This window comes from Hyperolius riggenbachi, chromosome 7, assembly GCF_040937935.1.
Source record: "Hyperolius riggenbachi isolate aHypRig1 chromosome 7, aHypRig1.pri, whole genome shotgun sequence".
Classification (NCBI taxonomy): Eukaryota; Metazoa; Chordata; class Amphibia; order Anura; family Hyperoliidae; genus Hyperolius; species Hyperolius riggenbachi.
Genome location: NC_090652.1, coordinates 173593838 through 173614155, shown reverse-complemented (window position 1 = coordinate 173614155; position 20318 = coordinate 173593838). Strand labels below are relative to the sequence as shown.

Below are 20318 nucleotides of genomic sequence, written 5' to 3'. Positions count from 1 at the left end.
GACAGTACCTCCCTCCTTTAAAGGCGGCTTCCAGATGCCTGTAGAAACTGGAATAATTCTCCTGAACTACCCAAACCAGAAAATCAGATGCAGAAAATCCAGCAAACTGATCTGACTATAAACTCATGAAGGTCGGGACAGCCTGACAAGACCAAATTCCAGAATCAGTCACACCAAGACCGAACCAGTCAGAACCAGAACCTACAGAACCATGCCCATAAGTACTGCATGCCCCAGTGTGATACCCATCAGAACTGTGATTTTCAGGAAAAAGCCCCCTGAAACTCTCCGAGCGATACCCACCACCTTCCAGGGACTATCCAAAAATACCAAACCTTTTAATGCACTGCCCACCGGAACTGTCCTTTCCAAAACAGTACCCACTGTGGTGATGGCAGAATCCAAGCTATCAGGATCAGAAGGACTTCACTGTATCCCCACGAATACAGCAAACGTCCAAGCAAGAAACAAGATTAAACAATGCAAAATACAATTCACATGAATGGCCCAGCAACAACTCAGGGAGCTGTACCCTATGTCGGGCAGAGTCTAAAATGGGAGGCAGACTTTTATGTTGACATCAGCCAATGGATGCAGGCATGCAAATTCCCACACAGCTGAATGGTAATTACTCAATCCTGAGCCAGCTTGATTACAAGCTGCTAGCTGAAGGACTCTCATAACAAATACATGCAATATTATGCAACAACATGCATGTAGGAAATCCAGGGCTATCTGGCTGCAGTTTAACTGCAGCAAGCAATAGGAGGAGTCATGCCAGCATCCTGAGCTGCTCTGAACTGCAGAGTGATTGCAAATGACAATGAGACTTATTGCGAATGCGCAACTGAATGCAAGCAAATAAGTCAAAACTGCTCGGTTGCAGTTCCATTGCAAGCGACAGAACATCAGCTCTTTATAGCTCCCCCTCGGCAAGAGTCAATGCCGCCGGTTATCTTTCTGATCAATTTGACATAACAAATGGTACACGCCAGGGATGCCTCTGTTCCCTATTACAGAGGTTGGACAAAATAATGGAAACACCTAACATTTTGGCATCATAATCTTTGAACATGTTTTAAGCAATCAAAACTTGACATCTGTGACATTTTTATTTATTTATTACTTTTGTTATTTGATATGTTTAACCACTTCACCTCGAACGGTTTTTCCCCTTAAAAAAGCAGAGCAATTTCTCCAGCCATCATACGGGACACTGGAGATGTGGCCCCGCCCATCCAATTAGTGGAAACCACCTGAAAGAGTAAAAAGAGTATTAATAGCCCCCACCCTCCCCTGTCTCCTCAGTTTTATTTGGTTTCTGTCCCGGAAACACCGAAGAGGAGTAGCTCCCTTAATTTTTATTATTTTTATTTAGCCTCACTAGGTGGTGAGGCGAAGAAAAGACCGGGTGGCTTGGGTGATCGATGTGAACGCTCGTGACGTCTCTTTAATCACCCGGTTTTCTGCCGAACGTGGCGTTCCGATGTCGATCCCTCTGCCCTCCATATGCATTTGTGTGGACAAGGATCGTGGCACTCTCCCACAGCTGCCGAGTTTCTTTCGCCGAATTGGCGTCTTCTTGGCAGCGCTGCGCATGCATGAAATCCCTGGGCCACAAGCGATGGTTGGGAAGCTGGCGCTGGTGGGGGAGTCCAATATAGGAGAACTAGGCAGCATAAGAAATTTAACTGCTGCTGCTGTTCTCCCCCATGCTGGAAAGATGGGATCACAGGCAAGAGGCTTCCCAGTCTTTTCCTGCAGCAGAGGTGAGTGCACTGACCATGCTGGAAAGATGGGATCATAGGCAAGAGGCTTCCCAGTCTGTTACAGCAGCAGAGGTGAGTGCACTGATGCATTTTTGCAGGGATATACACTCACATGATGCAGTTTAGAGTGTGATTTCACCTGTTTTATCATTTCCCTCTCTCTCTATATCATAGCAAGCTAAAAGTAAAAGCGAGGGAGGTATAGGATAGTGTTTGGAGAAGCCAAAAACGAAAAAGGTTGCTATTGCAACATTAAGCTTCCCCAATATTATAACAAGATGATTTGTCAAGCCTGCACTAAATCTATGAGAGCTGTAGTGATTGACAATTTATACAAATTATAATAATATAAAGTAATGGAGTCTTTCAGGGTAAGGAAATCCCTGAGTAGTCTCAAGGATTCATTTGTTTCCTATGCTAGATGCAGAAACTGACATTTGTTTGCAGGGATGTGCAGTCATATGATTGAGATTAGAGTGCGATTTTCCCTGTATCTATTTTTTCTTTTCTCCTATCCTTTGTGTCCATGCAATCTAGCTTGAATACTAAGCAGCAGGTGGGGTGAAGGTGAATTGTTGCCATTGCAGCAATTGGCTTCCCCAAGATTAGAACATGATTATTTGTCAAACCTGCACTGGAGCAATGGTGATTGACAATTAAGGGGTAATGGAAACTTTCAAGAAATGAATCTCTAGGTAGTTTTCAGGGAGTTCCTTGTTTCAAATTTGAGAATCTGTTCCGATTTTGACTTCGAACCTGTTTCGATTTTGACTTCGAATCTGTTTCGATTTTGCCTTCCAGTCTGTTTCGATTTTGACTTCCAGTCTGTTTCGATTTTGACTTCCAGTCTGTTTCGATTTTGACTTCCAGTTTGTTTCGATTTTGACTTTCAGTCTGTTTCGATTACGACTTCAAATCTGTTTTGATTTTGACTTCAAATCTGTTTTGATTTTGACTTCGAATCTGTTTTGATTTTGACTTCGAATCTGTTTTGATTTTGACTTCGAATCTGTTTTGATTTTGACTTCGAATCTGTTTTGATTTTGACTTCGAATCTGTTTCGATTTTGACTTTGTCTGTTTCGATTTTGACTTCTAACCTGTTTCGAATTGGTCTTCGAGCCTCTTTCGAATTGGTCTTCGAGCCTCTTTCGAATTGGTCTTCGAGCCTCTTTTGAATTGGTCTTCGAGCCTGTTTCAAATTCGTCTGATGTACAGGCTGGCACTTTACCTATGCTGGCTGTGGAGATCGACAATCTTGTAGAGAGGATATAAGTGGATGCAGAGCAGAGGGATTCGAGATGCTGAAATCTTAGACATGTATGCAGTAGTTTTTTTAATCCAGGATTATAATGGGATATTGCCAATCCTGCACTGGGGTCCAGTGCTCCGTTGTGTGGCAGAATTATTCTACATGAGAATTCACTGCTCATACAATTCTATGGACCTGTGCACACACAGTACTGTGTCGTTTTGGCAGAGTAGTGCTCCAGGGTTGTGGTCCCTCCATAGCTATGTCTTTTCAGACTACTTGTTTATCTCTCCAGTGTCCCGTATGACGGCTAGAGAATGCTACAGTTAGACTTACCGGTAACTGTGTTTTAAGACGTCATACGGGACACTGACCCACCTCTATTCCTGTCGCACTCTCTTACGGCTATTGGATTGGGGGTTCATGGGTTACACTTCTTTTGAGGTGTCTTATTTCCTCTCCTCTTCTCTGTGTTTTAGTTTGAGGTTACTTTCATTAAACTGAGGAGCCAGGGGAGGGTGGGGGCTATTAATACTTTTTACTCTTTCAGGTGGTTTCCACTAATTGGATGGGCGGGGCCACATCTCCAGTGTTTCCCGTATGATGTCTAGAAACACAGTTACCGGTAAATCTAACTGTAGCATTTCACCTGTCAGTGCTCCTTCCATTCATTCGCCTATAACTTTATTACTACATATCATAACAAAGCAATCTATATCTGTTTTTTCCCGCCACCAATTAGGCTTTCTTTGGGGGGGGGGGGGTACTTTTTGCTAAGAATTATTTTATTCAAAAAAATGTTTTATCAGGAAAAAGAAGAAAAAAATTGAAAAAAATCATTATTTCTCAGTTTGCGGCTATTATAGTTTTAAAATAATACATGCTACCGGAATTAAAACTGACATATTTTATTTGCCCATTTGTCCCAGTTATTGCAACGTTTTAAATGTTTCGCTAGTACAATATATGGCGCTAATATTTCATTTGGAAATAAAGGTACATTTTTTCAGTTTTGCGTCCATCCCTGATTACAAGCCCATAATTTATAAAGTTATAGTAATATACCCTATTGACATACATTCAGTCCCTAAGGTAACTATTTATGTATTTATTTATTTTTTGTAATCTTTTTTTTTTTTTTTTTTTAAATGTTTGCCAGCTATGGGGGACTGTGGAAGGTCAGGGGTTAATTTAAATAGGAAAAACAAGGTAACTAGGGATTATTTACTGAAAAACAGGGGGGAATGTAATTTTACAATTTGGCCACAAGATGTCCTCAGTGGTGTATTTAGTCTCCGTACTATTGGTACAGAAACGGAATGACTACATGGCTGGGATTTGTGAATGGCAGGGCCATCTGAGTAGACGGCTGAAGCCATTCACATGGGAAATTAGATCAATAATTGGGAACTGTTTTCCCATTCATTGATCTAGCGGCTAACAATCGGCGGTAATGAGCGGCAGTACCGAGCGCGGGGGGGGGGGGGGGGGAGCGACACGGAGGAACATAGTAGCTAGGCCCCTGCACAGAGTTGTGGCATTTTGCAGGGGCGTAGTTACTCATCCCGTCAGAGGGGAAATGGTTAATTAAAATAATTGTTTTTTACAGATATTTAAACCAAAGTTGGTTAGAATTTATAAAAATGGCAGATCTCTCAAACTTTCAAAGAGGCCAAATTGTTGGTGCTTGTATGGCAGGCGCTACTGTAACAGAAACTGCACGAACACTCGGCATTTCAAGTGGCACTGTCTCAAGTAATGACTGCCTTTGAAAGAGAAGGAAAAGCGTCCTCAGCAAAGCACAGTTGTGGCCGAATGTCAAAGTTGTTTGAGAGAGACCGTCAGACTATAAATCGAATTATTAAAAAAGCTTGCAAGTCCACGGCTCCTAAAATCACTGCAGAGCTGAATGCATACCTACAGAACCCAGTTTCCACAAATACTGTTTGTCGGGAGCTGCACTAATCTGGATGCTACAGAAGAACAGCAATTAGAAAACCTCTGCTCTCAAAGACAAATGTTTCAAAGCGTTTAGAGTGGTGTAGAAACCACCAGAATTGGTCCCTCAAGCAGTGAAAAAATGTGATTTTCTCTGACAGATCATCGTTTACCTTATTTCCGACCTCCGCCTGAGTGTACGTTTGGAGGCAGCCGAAAGAAGCATTTCATCCAGACTGCCTTCTCCCAACCGTAAAACATGGCGGGGGTTCTGTGATGATCTAGGGTGCTATTTCTTGGAAATCCGCCGGGCCAATGATTTCCCTTCATGGAAGAATTAACAGCCGAGACTATTTAGGAATTTTGGGCAGCCAAGTTCATCCTATGGTTCAAGAACTGTTTCTGGAGAGGAATGCTATCTTTCAAGATGATAATGCCCCAATCCATACAGCTAGAATTGTTAAAGAATGGCACGAGGGACATTCTAATGAAGTTAAAGCGGTTTAAAACTCTGACAAGATTTTCAACAGAAATGTGTTTTCCTATTCTTTATAACCCATACAATTATCATATTTGCTTTTGTGCACAAGTATTATTATTCATTTAGACATTATAACTTCCCAAAGTTCAGTTAATTTATTTTTAAAGCTGCTGGTGCATTTTATTCATAACTGTTGTAATTCTGTTGTGAATGCAGCCACCAGTGATTTCTGACCTGTGTTTCACCCCAGGACTCATCAGCTGAAGTCCTGCACAGCCAGAGAATGTTTACATAAATGTATCAAGTAAAGAATGTGTACACAGGATAAGCTTAACAGAAGTTCGGATGCGGGTTCTCCCTGCAGAAGAAAGAGTCAGCCCTGTGATGTAACCCTTTGAATGCTGTTTTACAAAAAAAATAAATTGTGTTAGTATATTATATGCTGTAAATAATCTTTTAGAGCAAAGAACAAATTCTGGGTTTTATTCCGCTTAAAGCAGCTCATCTGGCCACCACCGTCCCTAGACCTCAACATTATTCAGCATTTATGGTTGTTATTAGAGATTCAAGTAAGAAGTCGATTTCCGCCACCATCATCTATAAAAGAACTGGAAAGTGTTTAAACTGAAGAATGGGCTAAAATTCCTTTGGAAACAATTCACAATTTGTATGAATCAATACCTTGGATAATTGAGGCTGTAATTGTCGTAAAAGGTGGACCTACACCATATTAAAATATATTTTGTTGATTTTCAAGATGTTTCCATAATTTTGTCCAACCCCTGTATATTTGTGCTTATCATGGCGACATTAGCTCAATGGATCAGATCCTCCCCTAATATCAAAGGTCTAGGTTATCAGTCTTTTTGACGATGACGTTGCTCTCATACTGTCCCTAATATAGAGAATTAATATTACTCATGTAACCTAGAATGTGCTTATTCTTGGTGGTCTAGTCCCGTGGGTAAGAAATGGGTTTCCTTAGAACAAAAATTATTACGCAACCCACCTAGAGCTCTTTTACGTTATATTTTATTAGGTTGAATTTCTGACAATTCAAAGCACTCTCAAGGCTTTATAACTTATAAAACATCCTCCACCCTACCTTCCCAAACTTTCCCCACGTCTTCCATTGTCAGTATTAAGCATCCTTATTGACGACTTGGTTATATACCCTCTTATAGAAGCTGGAATTAATTGTCTCGAGAAACTCAAAACACTCGATGAGCTAAAATGTGACTTTCACCTCCCCACATTAGCATTATTTACAAGCCAGAGAGTCTTGAGCTTTCTTAAAACAAAGAAAGCTACAATTCCAGAATTCACTGCTAAAATTGTCACTATGCTGAATGCTAAATAGAGATGGCTCGAACCTCCAATTTTAGGTTCGCAAACTTCCGCAAAAGTTCACTTTCGCGAACCCCAATAGGCTTCAATGGGGAGGCGAACTTTGAAAACTAGAAACATTTATGCTGGCCACAAAAGTGATGGAAAAGATGTTTCAAGTGGCCTAACACATGCGAAGTGGGATACACACCAAAAGTCCCAGGGAAAATTCAGGATTTGACGCACAGCAGCGTTTTAATTGCAGAAATCATATTGCATGCTAAATTGTAGGCCTAAAGTGCTTTAAAACATCTTGCATGTGTATACATCAATCAGGTAGTGGAATTAGTGTACTGCTTCACACTGACAGACTAAACTCACTTTGTAACGCACCGCAAACAGCTATTTGTGTAGTGACGGCTGTGCTGGACTGGTGCACACCATGGCGAGAGTGCAGGTGATGGCGGTTTTCAAGCCCATATGGTCGGGCTGTGGTAGCTCAATGACAGAACAACACTGATCTGAGTGTCCAGCTGATCGAATTTGGTCTGTCCACAATGAAGCAATGACCTTATTATCTTGGGTCAGGTTTGCCCCCCAACACACTCATTTAGCCGGTCATTGCTTCATTGTGATACGCAAGCCCCTTCACCACAGCAAGGTAACGATCACAAAGGAGAATTGACACATGTACATGCCTTTTGTTTTGCTGTTGCAGCTGCAGTGCAGCCAGAAAAATTAGGCAGGCATGCACACTCACCAAAAAAAATTCAGGAATCCACCTGGAGTCCTGGACCCTGTTGGTAGTGGAGGAGAAGGCAGTCAAGCGGCCTTCAAGCAGAGATGCTGTGTGGGGACTGACTTAGTCTTGGGGCAGGCCTGACCGTGCTTTGCAGACCAAGCATCTGTGGTCAGATGGACCCTTGACCCAACGCTGTGTGCCAGAGACGGCACCACTTGCCTTTCAACATCACAGTACAGTTTGGGTATCGCCTTATATGAGAAATAATTGCGTGATGGTATCTTACACTATGGTGTGTGTCTTTGCTTTTGTGTGCTGCTTTTCCTCAGGTGGTCATCCCATTGCAGTTTGTGCTTTGTAATCATGTGCCTTCATAAGGTAGTTGTCCCTACGCACGGGTCTTGGTCTTTCCACGGCTCAATTTTCGGTGACAGAGAGTACAGATGGCATTGCTCTCATCTGAGGCAGACACACACAAAAATTTCCACACCGCTGAGCCCTGGGATGATGGCACTTTGGTGATGGCTGCCGACGGAGTGTTAAGTGGGTTGCCAGAATCAGAGCAGGAGGAGGAAGATATGTCACGCTTCTGTGCGGAAGCTGAGGAAGATGAGGTGTTCTGTGTTAAATAATCAACTACTGACAATATTGGGGGTTTATGGCACGTGCCTTCTTCTGAACACTGTACTTTGGTCGAGGGCCGCACAAAATCACGACAGCGTGACCTCGAACAGACCTGCCAGGTGGCCAGCCTCTGGCTCTGCCTCTTGTTATGTCCATATTGACTTGACTAATACAATGTGCGGTTACACAGGTGCAGTGAAAAGGTTGCAGTGACTGCTGGTACAACAATGTGCTGTTACACAGGTGCAGTGAACAGGTTGCAGTGACTGCTGGTACAACAATGTGCGGTTACACAGGTGCAGTGAACAGGTTGCAGTGACTGCTGGTACAACAATGTGCGGTTACACAGGTGCAGTTAACAGGTATGCACGGACTGGTATATAAAGCGTGCGGTCACACACGTGCAGTGAACAGGTATGCAGTGACTGGTATTACAAATGTGCAGCTTTCACACACACAGGTACCGTGAACAGGTATGCAGTGACTGGTATATAATATAACACTGCGTGCGGTCACGTAGGTGTACTGAACAGGCATGCAGTGACTGGTATCAATACAACGTGCAGCTGTCACACACACAGGTACCGTGAACAAGTGCAGTGACTGGTATATAACACTGCGTGCTTCTCTCACACAGGTGCAGTAAACATGAACAGGTATGCAGTGATTGGTATTACAAATGTGCAGCTGTCACACATGTGCACTGAAAAGGTAGGCACTGAATGTGCTAGGCCTGGCAGTGGCACAGTAGGAATTAGCAAGGGGCCAAGGGCCAGCTGCGACTGACTGACAGGGCTGTATATGTAATTGTCAGTGGGACACACACAAAAAAAATAGATCACAAGAACAACATTAGCTCTCAAAAGAGCTGTTGAGGGGTGCTTTGTAGCAATAAGTATCAGTAGGAGCAAGTTAACAAGCTTAACAAGAGCCTAACTAAGCTTCCCCTAATGTCTCTGCAGCAAACTTTCCCTTCTCTAATTACTGCAGCCACACAAGTGAGCGAAATGGCCAACGCTGCCTGCCTTTTATAAGGGGGGGGGGGGACTCCAGGAGGGAGTGTAGTCTAATTGGCTACCATGTGTCTGCTGAATGTGATGTAGAGGGTCAAAGATGACTCTAATGATGTAGTATAGGGGGCGGGTCAAACTCACATATAGTTTGCGTGTTTGCGTTCGAATGCAAAGCGTTCAGGCCATCTCTAATGCTAAGGTTCCTCAGAGGGGAGTAATTTCAACATGCTATGCTGAACTCAACTCAGTTCAGATTTCCCCATTATCTAAATACTCTCAAATTTGGTCTTACGATCTTCATACTCAAATTATTGTTGATCAACTAATCTCATCCTATAGAATGATCATGCAGCTGCAAATGTATATCACGCTGGGAATGTCTCTTTAAAAGTATCACTAAATTGTACTTGACTCCTAGGAGACTAGCCTCATTCAACCCAGATATATCTCCACTGTGTTGGCACTGCTCTTCCTCTGTTGGAACCTTACTTCACATGCTTTAGGAGTCCCCAATAGCACAGTCTTTATTGAAAGAAACGGCGGTATATATCCAACAACACTACCTTGCTACCTTCAACATTATTTTATTGAGATAGAACATAGACTTTCTATCTACCAGTTAGTCCTTGCCTCTCGCCATACAGTAGTCAGCAATTGGAAAACAATCCTCTTTTAGATGCAATTTAACTATTGAAAATTACTGTAGGCCAAGAATCTCAATCTCAAACTAAACTCTTGATAAAGGGTTACTAATAACATGTATCTGTCAATGCTGCTAAAACTAACCTATTGTTTTCAAGTATGAACAAGTGGTGGTTTATGGTTTATGTTACATGGTTTAAGATTTATGGTAATATTACTAGTTTTTCGCAATGTCATCTTTACTAAGTTGTAGATATACCCATGATAATTAGAATCTCTTTTATTTCATTAAAATACCAGATGAAAAATACTTATTGGTTGTGACTTATAAGCTTTGAGATATACAGTGGTTGGACAAAATAATGGAAATGCCTTGAAAATCAACAAATTATATTTTAATATGGTGTAGGTCCACCTTTTGCTGCAATTACAGCCTCAATTCTCCGAGGTATTGATTCATACAAATTATGAATTTTGTCCAAAGGAATTTTAGCCAATTCTTCAGTTAAAACACCCTCCAGTTCTTTTAGAAACGATGGCGGCGGAAATCGACTTCTTACTTGAATCTATAATAACGACCATAAATGCTCAATAATGTTGAGGTCTGAGGATTGTGGTGGCCAGAAGAGATGCTTAACTTCAGTAGAATGTTCCTCGTGCCATTCTTTAACAATTCTAGCTGTATGGATTGGGGCATTATCATCTTGAAAGATGGCATTCCCCTTTGGAAACAGTTGTTAAAGTGAACCTCCGGACTAAAAATCTACTCAGCAGAACTAAAAAAGCTTGGTGTTTCTTTAACAGTTTCACAGCATCAGAACTTTGTTTCTCTTATACAAGCCTCATTTTTAGCTGCACAGAAGAAAACTGCCTGGGCAGTTTTCCCCTGATGCTGTGCAAAGCATAATGGGATTTCTGATGTTGTTGTTTTCGTTCTGCTGTTTTGGTGACATTTTTTTTTTTTACCTTTTGAATTTGACATTTGAAGCCCAGCGTGTGCTGGTGGGAGGGGTGATCAGGACACTGGACAGTTTGAACTGTGTCTCATGCTCCCTGTCACCTCCTTTCAACCAAAAAGATGGCTGTCCTCATGACAAAGATGGCAGCCCCCATGAATCACAAACATTTGCCTATTCTTTTAAAACGGTGGGTAAAAGATTATATTACCTATATATTCTAATTAACATAACTAATGTAACTTAATGACAGTATGTTTGTTTAGGCTGAAGTTCCCCTTTAAACCATAGAAGGAACTGTGGTCGCCCAAAATTCCTAAATAGTCTCGGCTGTTAATTCTTCCATGAAGGGAAATCATTGGCCCAGCGGATTTCCAAGAAATAGCACCCTAGATCATCACAGAACCCCCGCCATGTTTTACGTTTGGGAGAAGGCAGTCTGGATGAAATGCTTCTTTCGGCTGTCTCCAAATGTACACTCGGCCGGAGGTCGGAAATAAGGTAAATTATGCTTCGTCAGAGAAAATCACATTTTTCCATTGCTCGAGGGACCAATTCTGGTGGTTTCTACACCACTCTAAACGCTTTGAAACATTTGTCTTTGAGAGCAGAGGTTTTCTAATTGTAGTTCTTCTGTGGAATCCAGATTTGTGCAGCTCCCGACTAACAGTTTTTGTGGAAACTGGGTTCTGTAGGTGTTCATTCAGCTCTACAGTGATTTTAGGAGCCGTGGTCTTGCGAGCTTTTCTAACAATTCCATTTAGATTCTGACTGTCTCTCTCAGACAACTTCGACTTTCGGCCACAACTGTGCTTTGCTGAGGACGTTTTTCCTTCCCTTTCAAAGGCAGTCATTACTTTTGAGACAGTACCTCTTGAAATGCCAAGCATTCGGGCAGTTTCTGTTACAGTAGCACCTGCCATACGAGTACCAACAATTTGGCCTCTTTTAAAGAGAATCTGTATTGTTAAAATCGCACAAAAGTAAACATACCAATGCGTTGGGGACACCTCCTATTCCCCTCTGTTACAATTTTGCCGCTCCCCGCCACATTAAAAGTAGTCAAAAACAGTTTTTAAAAGTTTGTTTATAAACAAACAAAATGGCTACCAAAACCAGAAGTAGGTTGATGTGCAGTATGTCCACACATAGAAAAATACATCCATACACAAGCAGGCTGCATACCGCCTTCCTTTTGAATCTCACAAGATCATTTGTGTGTTTACCTTCTTCCCCATGCAGCTATCATCCACTGAAGAGTAACAGGCTGATTGTTTCTTCCTGCAGACAGTTCTGCCCGTGTCTGTAATTCCTCAGTATGTGACAGCCCAGCCAGTTCAGAGGACATTTTATCCAGCTTGTAAAAGGCAGCTCTCTTCTCTCACTGACAAGAGAGCAGAGAGGCTGCCTAATGTAAATAACACAGGAGTGTGCATAGAGGGGGCGTGGAGGGGGGGGGGGCGTGCATAACAGATCAACAACACTGAAGAGTTGGCAGCCTTCCAGACACAGGGCGACAAATCCGACAGAGGAAAGATAAGTTGATTTATTACAGAGGCGGCTATAGTAGAAAGTGCTGCAGTAAGCCAGAGCACATTAGAATAGGTTTAGGAACTTGTAGGATAGTAGAAAAAAGGATGACATTTTTGTTACAGAGTCTCTTTAAAGTCTTGTAAAATCTGCCATTTTTATAAATTCTAACCAACTTTGGTTTAAATATCTGTAAAAAACAATTATTTTAATTAAACATATCAAATAACAAAAATAATGAACAAAAAAGATTTAACATATGTCAAGTTTTGATTGCTTAAAACATGTTCAAAGATTATGATGCCAAAATGTTAGGTGTTTTCCATTATTTTGTCCAACCCCTGTACAGAGATTATCCTAGATTACCACCATTACCAGATACTTCCTATCATGGAATTCTATTTATATCTCTAGTCTTCACAAATTTTAAGTGTCTACCTATATTCGCAGTGTGATAGGTAGGTCTTTGACCACTGCACCTCTCACTCCAGCTGGGGGGGGACTTGTAATGCCCCGGTCGGCTATCTATTTTTGGTAGCGACTGGAGGGTTGCAGACTCCTCCTAGTACATGCTAGTAGAAGAAAGGTAATGGTATTCCTTGTAGTATGTCAATACATGGACAGCAAAGATGGATTTGTTTACTATATGATAGGTATGAATATATTCTTTATCCAAGTGCAATTAATGTTATGCATCATATGATATAACTCTGTATATATCTTGATTCTGAAATAAAAAAATTATTGAAAAAAGAAGTTCTAGAATAGATTTTAGGGTGTTGAGGTCTATGTCTTGGGTATTCTTTTGACACAAACTGTGACAAAGCAATAAATTGTTTATTTATATGTATTCTGCACCAAAAGTAAAAGCTTGTAAAAAGAAAACAAAGGGACAGACTTTTAAATAGAATACATAAATTGTTACCTTAGGGACTCCGCTTTTTAAATATGTATGCCTTGTATAAGGGTATATTATGGTTATTTTTGCAAATAAGGGCTTGCATCTATTGCTAGGGTACAACGAGAAAACAAAAGTCAAAATATAGAAAAAATACACCTTTATTTCCAAAGAGATTGTATTATAGTTTAAAGAATCCCCGAAGTGACATGTGACATGATGAGATAGACGTGTATGTACAGTGCCTAGCACACAAATAACTATGCTGTGCCTTTTTTTTCTTCGTCTGCCTGAAAGAGTTAAATAACATGTATGTAAGTGGCTGACTCAGTCCTGACTCAGACAGGAAGTGACTACAGTGTGACCCTCACTGATAAGAAATTCCAACTATAAAACACTCTCCTAGCAGAAAATGTCTTCTGAGAGCAAGAAAGAGGTAAAAAGGGGAATTTCTTATCTGTGAGCGTCACACTGTTGTCACTTCCTGACTGAGTCAGCCACTTAAATACCCTGATATTTAACTTTTTCAGGCAGAGAAAGAAAGAAAAAAAGGAACACAGCATAGCTATTTGTGTGCTAGGCACTATACATACACATGTCTATTTCATCATGTCACATGTCACTTCGAGTATCCTTTAAATGTAGGCATTGTATTATAGTTGAAATGTTCGGATAACCAGGATAAATGGGCAAACAAAAAAATGGGCAAAAAAAAAAATTTCTCCAGAAAAAAAAATCTAGATCATTTGGATGTGATAAATAGTTATAAAGTTATTGGAGAATGAAAAAGAGAAGCACTGAAATGTAAAAATTCCTCTCGTCCAAAAGGTGAAAACAACCTGCGGGCTGAAGTGTTTAAAGGGGCACTATGGCAAAAAATGGTAAAATTTTAAATATGTACAAAAATAAGAAGTATGTTTTTTTCCAGAGTAAAATTAGCCATAAATTATTTTTCTCCTATGTTGCTGTCACTTACAGCAGATATTAGAAATCTGACAGAAACAACAGGTTTTGTACTAGTCCATCTCTTCATGGGGGGATTTTCAGGGATTTATTTATTTTCAAAAGCTCTGTCCAACTGCCAAAAAACTGTGTAGTGAGCAGGGAAGTTTGCCAGCATCATTGTTTAAATCCTTTTTAGGGAATATCTTTATAAAGAATAAAAGACTTGCTGAGAGCCCCCTATGAAGAGATGGACTAGTGCAAAACCTGTCACTTCTGTCAGATTTCTACTACCTACTGTAAGTGACAGCAGCATAGGAGAAAAGTAATTTACGGCTCATTTTACTCTGGAAAAAAACATACTTCTTATTTGTTTGTTTGCACATATTTTACATTTTACAATTTTTTTTGCCATAGTGCCCCTTTAAGGGCTTAAGCGGCATTGGAACAAACTGGCCAGTACTTGTGAGCTGCATGCGTGAAATGTGTGGGTGTGAGGAGCATTCCATGATTTTAAACCAGCATAATTTTAATTAGGGAGGGTAATGTCAATAGATATATTTATTTCTGTTTTGATACAATTATGATCAATAAAATATGTATGCATCATGAGCATGGGTTATTGATATGTGTAAGTAATTTAGTATACTACTACCCTAACACTCCCCTGATTATGGTTAGATGCAATATGAAGTCAACATGTTCACCAGATCTTTAAAGGGAACCTAAACTGAGAAGGATATGGATTTTTCCTTTTAAAATAATAGTAGTTGCCTGACTCTTTTGCTGGTCCGGTGTCTCTAATACTTTTAGCCACAGCCCCTCAACAAGCATGCAGATCAGGTGCTCTGACTGAAGTCAGACTGTATTAGCTGCATGCTTGTTTCTGGTGTGTGATTCATCCACTACTGCAGCCAAATAGATCAGCAGGACTGACAAGCAACTGCTATTATTTAAAAGGAAACATCCATATCCCTCTCAGTTAAGGTTCCCTTTAAGAATATTTAATAATGTTAATCTCCTCCCATCTTCACTAAGTGTCAACAATATTGTACCGGGCAAGAAATTCAAATGTTTATACAGAATGGTTGATTGTCTAAAGGTGGCCACACACCATACAATTTTTTTAAATTTCCTTTCAAGGATTACAATATTTTTTTTGATTGATTGTAACATCTGACCAATATACCACACATGCGTGTTTAATTTTTCCCCAATTATGAAAAAAATAATTGAAAACACTAAGAAAATTGCTTGGGGGTATGTATTAAGAAAATGACAATCTACCCTACACCATTCAATTTTCATAAAAATTGATCAGAAAAATCCACCACTCCCAATTGATTTACTTAGAATAAAAATGTGAGTTACCACAGAATCTGAACATTTTATTGTATAGAGTGTGGCCACCTTTAAATATATTTTTGGGCTGTTTTCTTTTCAATAATACTTTTATGTATTTATTTTTTTTAGATGGTTCGGTCATACTGTAGCCAGAACATGACTTCACATTGCTATCCAGTGTTTTTCATGAATATAAATGTTCCCCCTGCAACCGTTGATGTGAACATGACTCCAGATAAGACTCAAGTAATGCTACTAAATAAGGTATCTGCTTTTCATGAGTTATGACTTGTGTTTTACTTGGTAATTTCTCCAAGAATTCAAAAAAACTATCAATACAATATTACAAATTATAGTCACAGCATGAAGATCACTACTTGATGTTTATTTTGATATTATGAGATATTGAGTGTGTCAATAAATACTGTTTTTTTGTGTAACAAAAAAACCTGGCATAGTGGAATCATGAATTTATTAGAAGACTTTAAAAAAGACTTTAAACAAATCTTAGAGATGTTCCAGAGAATTAATTTAATTGAGGATGCACAATTGCGCACAATATTCAGCAGAGAGAGACTGTCCATCTTTGCAAAGTACAGTGTACTTTGTAATCAACAATGGGACATTTCAGCCAATTCCACCTCCTAACTGTCCTGGATTTTAGCTTCTCACGATCCTTATGTATTAGTGTTGGAGTATTTAAGAAAAGATCATCTTCCACTGAATAATTTTCAAATTTGTTTATATTTGTTGAAGTGGTGTCATCCCTTCTACTAAAATTTCAAATGGGCATCCAACTGATAGCCTGATTTTACCTTTTGGATTCTAAAATGTAAGCCCAGAGCACTCTAAAGGTGCATACACACATCATACTATAGTCTTTGGAAAATGAAATATCACAGACCTATTTTACTCCCTTCCATGTAGTATGAGAGCCATACCTACACAGTCTATTCTATGGAGCTGAACTCCCCATCAGACAGAAATCTTTGCAAGATGCTGCACAAAAAGATGCTGCACACACTCAAAAGATCTGTAGCTGCAAAAGATCTGTTCCTGCCAAAAATCCATTCCTGCAAATTGCAATGATAGTCTATGAGATCTGCAGATCATCATACACACATGATTTAACTGACATTCATCTGCAGATCAGATCCACCAGGATGGATTTTCAGATCTGTGGATGATTGCTTGATCTGCAGATGAATGTCAGTTAAATCATGTGTGTATGATGATCTGCAGATCTCATAGACTATCATTGCAATTTGCAGGAATGGATTTTTGGCAGGAACAGATCTTTTGCAGATACTGATCTTTTGTGTCTGTACAGCATCTGTGTGTGCAGCATTTTGCAAAGATTTTTTTCTGATGTGGAGTTCAGCTCCATAGAAAAGACTGTGTAGAGTATGGCTCTAATACTACATGAAAGGGGGTAAGATTGGTCTGTGATCTTTCATTTTCCAAAGACTATACTCTGATGTGTGTATGCACCTTATATGTAGCTACATGTCATACAATTTTATAAATATCTTTTCAATTCAAGAATTGCAATCAATTTTTCTGAGTGTTTGCAGCATTTCAAAAATCTGAACAATGTACATCACACATGTTCAGTTTTTCCTCAATTACGATAAAAATGATTAAAAACTCAGAAAAAATTGCAATTGCTTGTGTTAGTTAAGAAATTGTCAATCTACCCTACACCATTCAGTTTTCATATATATTGATCAGGAAAATACAACACTCCCAATCTTCTTTTTTTTTTCAAATAAAAATGGTAAATTCAGATTTCTAGAAAAAAAATGTTTTTTAATTTTCCTGCACAACCAATCATATTTATCCAATTGGTGTAACATTGGATATTTTAATTGTATGGTGTGTGGCCACCTTTTCGGTATTGTAGCTCCCAAGTCAAATAGTATTGGTTAGGAGGGTACATAAGATAGGCTGCACACTCTGCCCCTGCTAACATGTAATTGCATAATTATGTGGAACTGATATCTCTTTCTAGCATAGAAGAGATAGTGTAATCGCTTTCAGCCCTTGGTTGTTCTGGTACTGCAGGTGCATGTCTACCTACTGTGCCTTTGAATTTGCCCAACAGGCTTTCCCTGCAGATCATTTCCATGCTAGGTGCTGCTTGGTAATGAACACTTACCATCCATGTGTTAATTATTATCTGTGATAGCCTCATGTAAATAAAATATCATTTTTTGTTTGCCATGGATATAATAAAATATTGTACATATGAGCAAATTACCTTACATGTGATATTCTAAATATCCCTTCAGTCAAAGGGAACCTGAAACGAGAAGTATATGGTTGGAAGAACAAAGAGAAATCGAGAGCCCAATATGGTGTAGTATTGTTAAGTTGGTTGTGGTTAAAAGCAAAATATTTAGATATACTCGCAAACATGGGTTACCCATAGGCAACCACTTCAAGTGCAGGTGGGGAGTATTAGAACCTGACCCCACTCAGGTTTTTAAGATGTCGCTCTCTGTAGATAGGAAACAGGGTAGCACCCCTCCACCGAGGGTGGAATCAAAATTTCAGCAAGGCTTGGTGTACAGAGGCGCCAGAGTAGAATAAAAACGTTTAAAAACCGTCTAAAAGAGGGGGATGTTCAGGTGGACTTACCTCCCTCAAAAATATAAGCTTGGTGTAATTGCCTTCTTAAAACAGAAGGAAATTTGCAATAATTCAGTTATAAGTAAACATTTGTGGTTACCCACAATGCACTACCACTAAATATGCAAATTATCCCTTTTCACCCTTGTAAGCCAAGCAAGCATCCAGAACCGCTGCTGTATAGCAAGCTTATACCTTTTAGTTTTACACAGCCATATCAAACCCACATGTAGACAGCCTGTTTCGGACTTTTGGTCCTCATCAGTACATGGCAGGGATTGATAAGGCTGTATGAAATAGGGCTTGGACGAGTACAACAGAGTAACCAAGCAGCTCAGGGTGACCCAAACTACTAGGAATGTATAGGGGGATAAAAGGAACCAAAAAGCCCTCCTACTAAAAAAACAAAGCTTGGTGTAATTGCCTTCTTAAAACAGAAGGAAATTTGCAATAATTCAGTTATAAGTGAACATTTGTGGTTACCCACAATGCACTACCACTAAATATGCAAATTATCCCTTTTCGCCCTTGTAAGCCAAACAAGCATCCAGAACCGCTGGTGTATAGCAAGCTTATAGCTTTTAGTTTTACACAGCCATATCAAACCCACATGTAGACAGCCTGTTTCGGACTTTTGGTCCTCATCAGTACATGGCAGGGATTGATAAGGCTGTATGAAATAGGGCTTGGACGAGTACAACAGAGTAACCAAGCAGCTCAGGGTGACCCAAACTACTAGGAATGTATAGGGGGATAAAAGGAACCAAAAAGCCCTCCTACTAAAAAAACAAAGCTTGGTGTAATTGCCTTCTTAACCACTTTCCCCCCGCCCGTACGAATTTCTCCGTCCCTTTTTCCATCCTTTAACCCCCAGGGACGGAGAAATCCGTACTTTGCGCGCTCCCGCCGCTGTCCGCGCTCCCGCTCGTAAACACGCCGCCCGCCGCTAGTAAACACGCCGCCGCCCGCTCGCCCGGAGATCAATGAACGGGAAAATCCATTCCCGTGACAACTGTTGGTGCGATTGTTCGAAAATGGAAGGAGCACAAAATGACCATCAATCGACCTCGCTCTGGGGCTCCACACAAGATCTCACCTCGTGGGGTGTCAATGGTTCTGAGAAAGGTGAAAAAGCATCCTAGAACTACACGGGAGGAGTTACTGAATGACCTCAAATTAGCAGGGACCACAGTCACCAAGAAAACCATTGGAAACACATTACACCGCAATGGATTAAAATCCTGCAGGGCTCGCAAGGTCCCCCTGCTCAAGAAGGCACATGTGCAGGCCCGTCTGAAGTTTTGAACACCTGAATGATTCTGTGAGTGACTGGGAGAAGGTGCTGTGGTCTGCTGAGACCAAAATAGAGCTCTTTGGCATTAACTCAACTCGCTGTGTTTGGAGGAAGAAAAATGCTGCCTATGACCCCCAAAACACCGTCCCCACCATCAAGCATGGGGGTGGAAACATTTTGCTTTGGGGGTGTTTTTCTGCTAAGGGCACAGAACAACTTAATCGCTTTAACGGGAAAATGGACGGAGCCATGTATCGTGAAATCCTGAACGACAACCTCCTTCCCTCTGCCAGGAAACTGAAAATGGGTCGTGGATGGGTGTTCCAGCACGACAATGACCCAAAACATACAGCAAAGGCAACAAAGGAGTGGCTCAAGAAGAAGCACATTAAGGTCATGGAGTGGCCTAGTCAGTCTCCGGACCTTAGTCCAATGGAAAACCTATGGAGGGAGCTCAAGCTCAGAGTTGCACAGAGACAGCCTCGAAACCTTAGGGATTTAGAGATGATCTGCAAAGAGGAGTGGACCAACATTCCTCCTAAAATGTGTGCAAACTTGGTCATCAATTACAAGAAACGTTTGACCTCTGTGCTTGCAAACAAGGGTTTTTCCACTAAGTATTAAGTCTTTTATTGTTAGAGGGTTCAAAAACGTTTTTCACTCAATGAAATGCAAATCAGTTGCTATCTTTTATTTAAGGTTATTTTTTCGATTTTCCTTTTGATGTGCTATCTGCCACTGTTAAAATAAACCTACCATTGAAATGATACTGTTCTGAGACTTTTTCATTTCTTTGTCATTGGACAAACTTACAAAATCAGTGAGGGGGCAAATAATTATTTCCTCCACTGTATAACTGAATTATTGCAAATTTCCTTCTGTTTTAAGAAGGCAATTACACCAAGCTTTGTTTTTTTTAGTAGGAGGGCTTTTTGGT

At 40.3% G+C, this 20318-nt stretch overlaps 1 protein-coding gene across 6 annotated transcripts in view; it reads left to right on the top strand.

Moving 5' to 3' along the window:
* The window catches only part of PMS1 (PMS1 homolog 1, mismatch repair system component), a 653312-nt gene that overhangs the window by 548779 nt on the left and 84215 nt on the right, over nucleotides 1-20318 (top strand). For all 6 annotated transcript variants that reach the window (XR_011022768.1, XM_068244909.1, XM_068244906.1 and 3 more), the window contains one exon: nucleotides 15586-15720. Coding sequence is in view for 5 of the 6 variants with exons in the window: in XM_068244909.1 (XP_068101010.1) it covers nucleotides 15586-15720 (135 nt within the window). In the remaining variant the exon portion in view is untranslated. The remainder of the gene's footprint in view (nucleotides 1-15585; nucleotides 15721-20318) is intronic.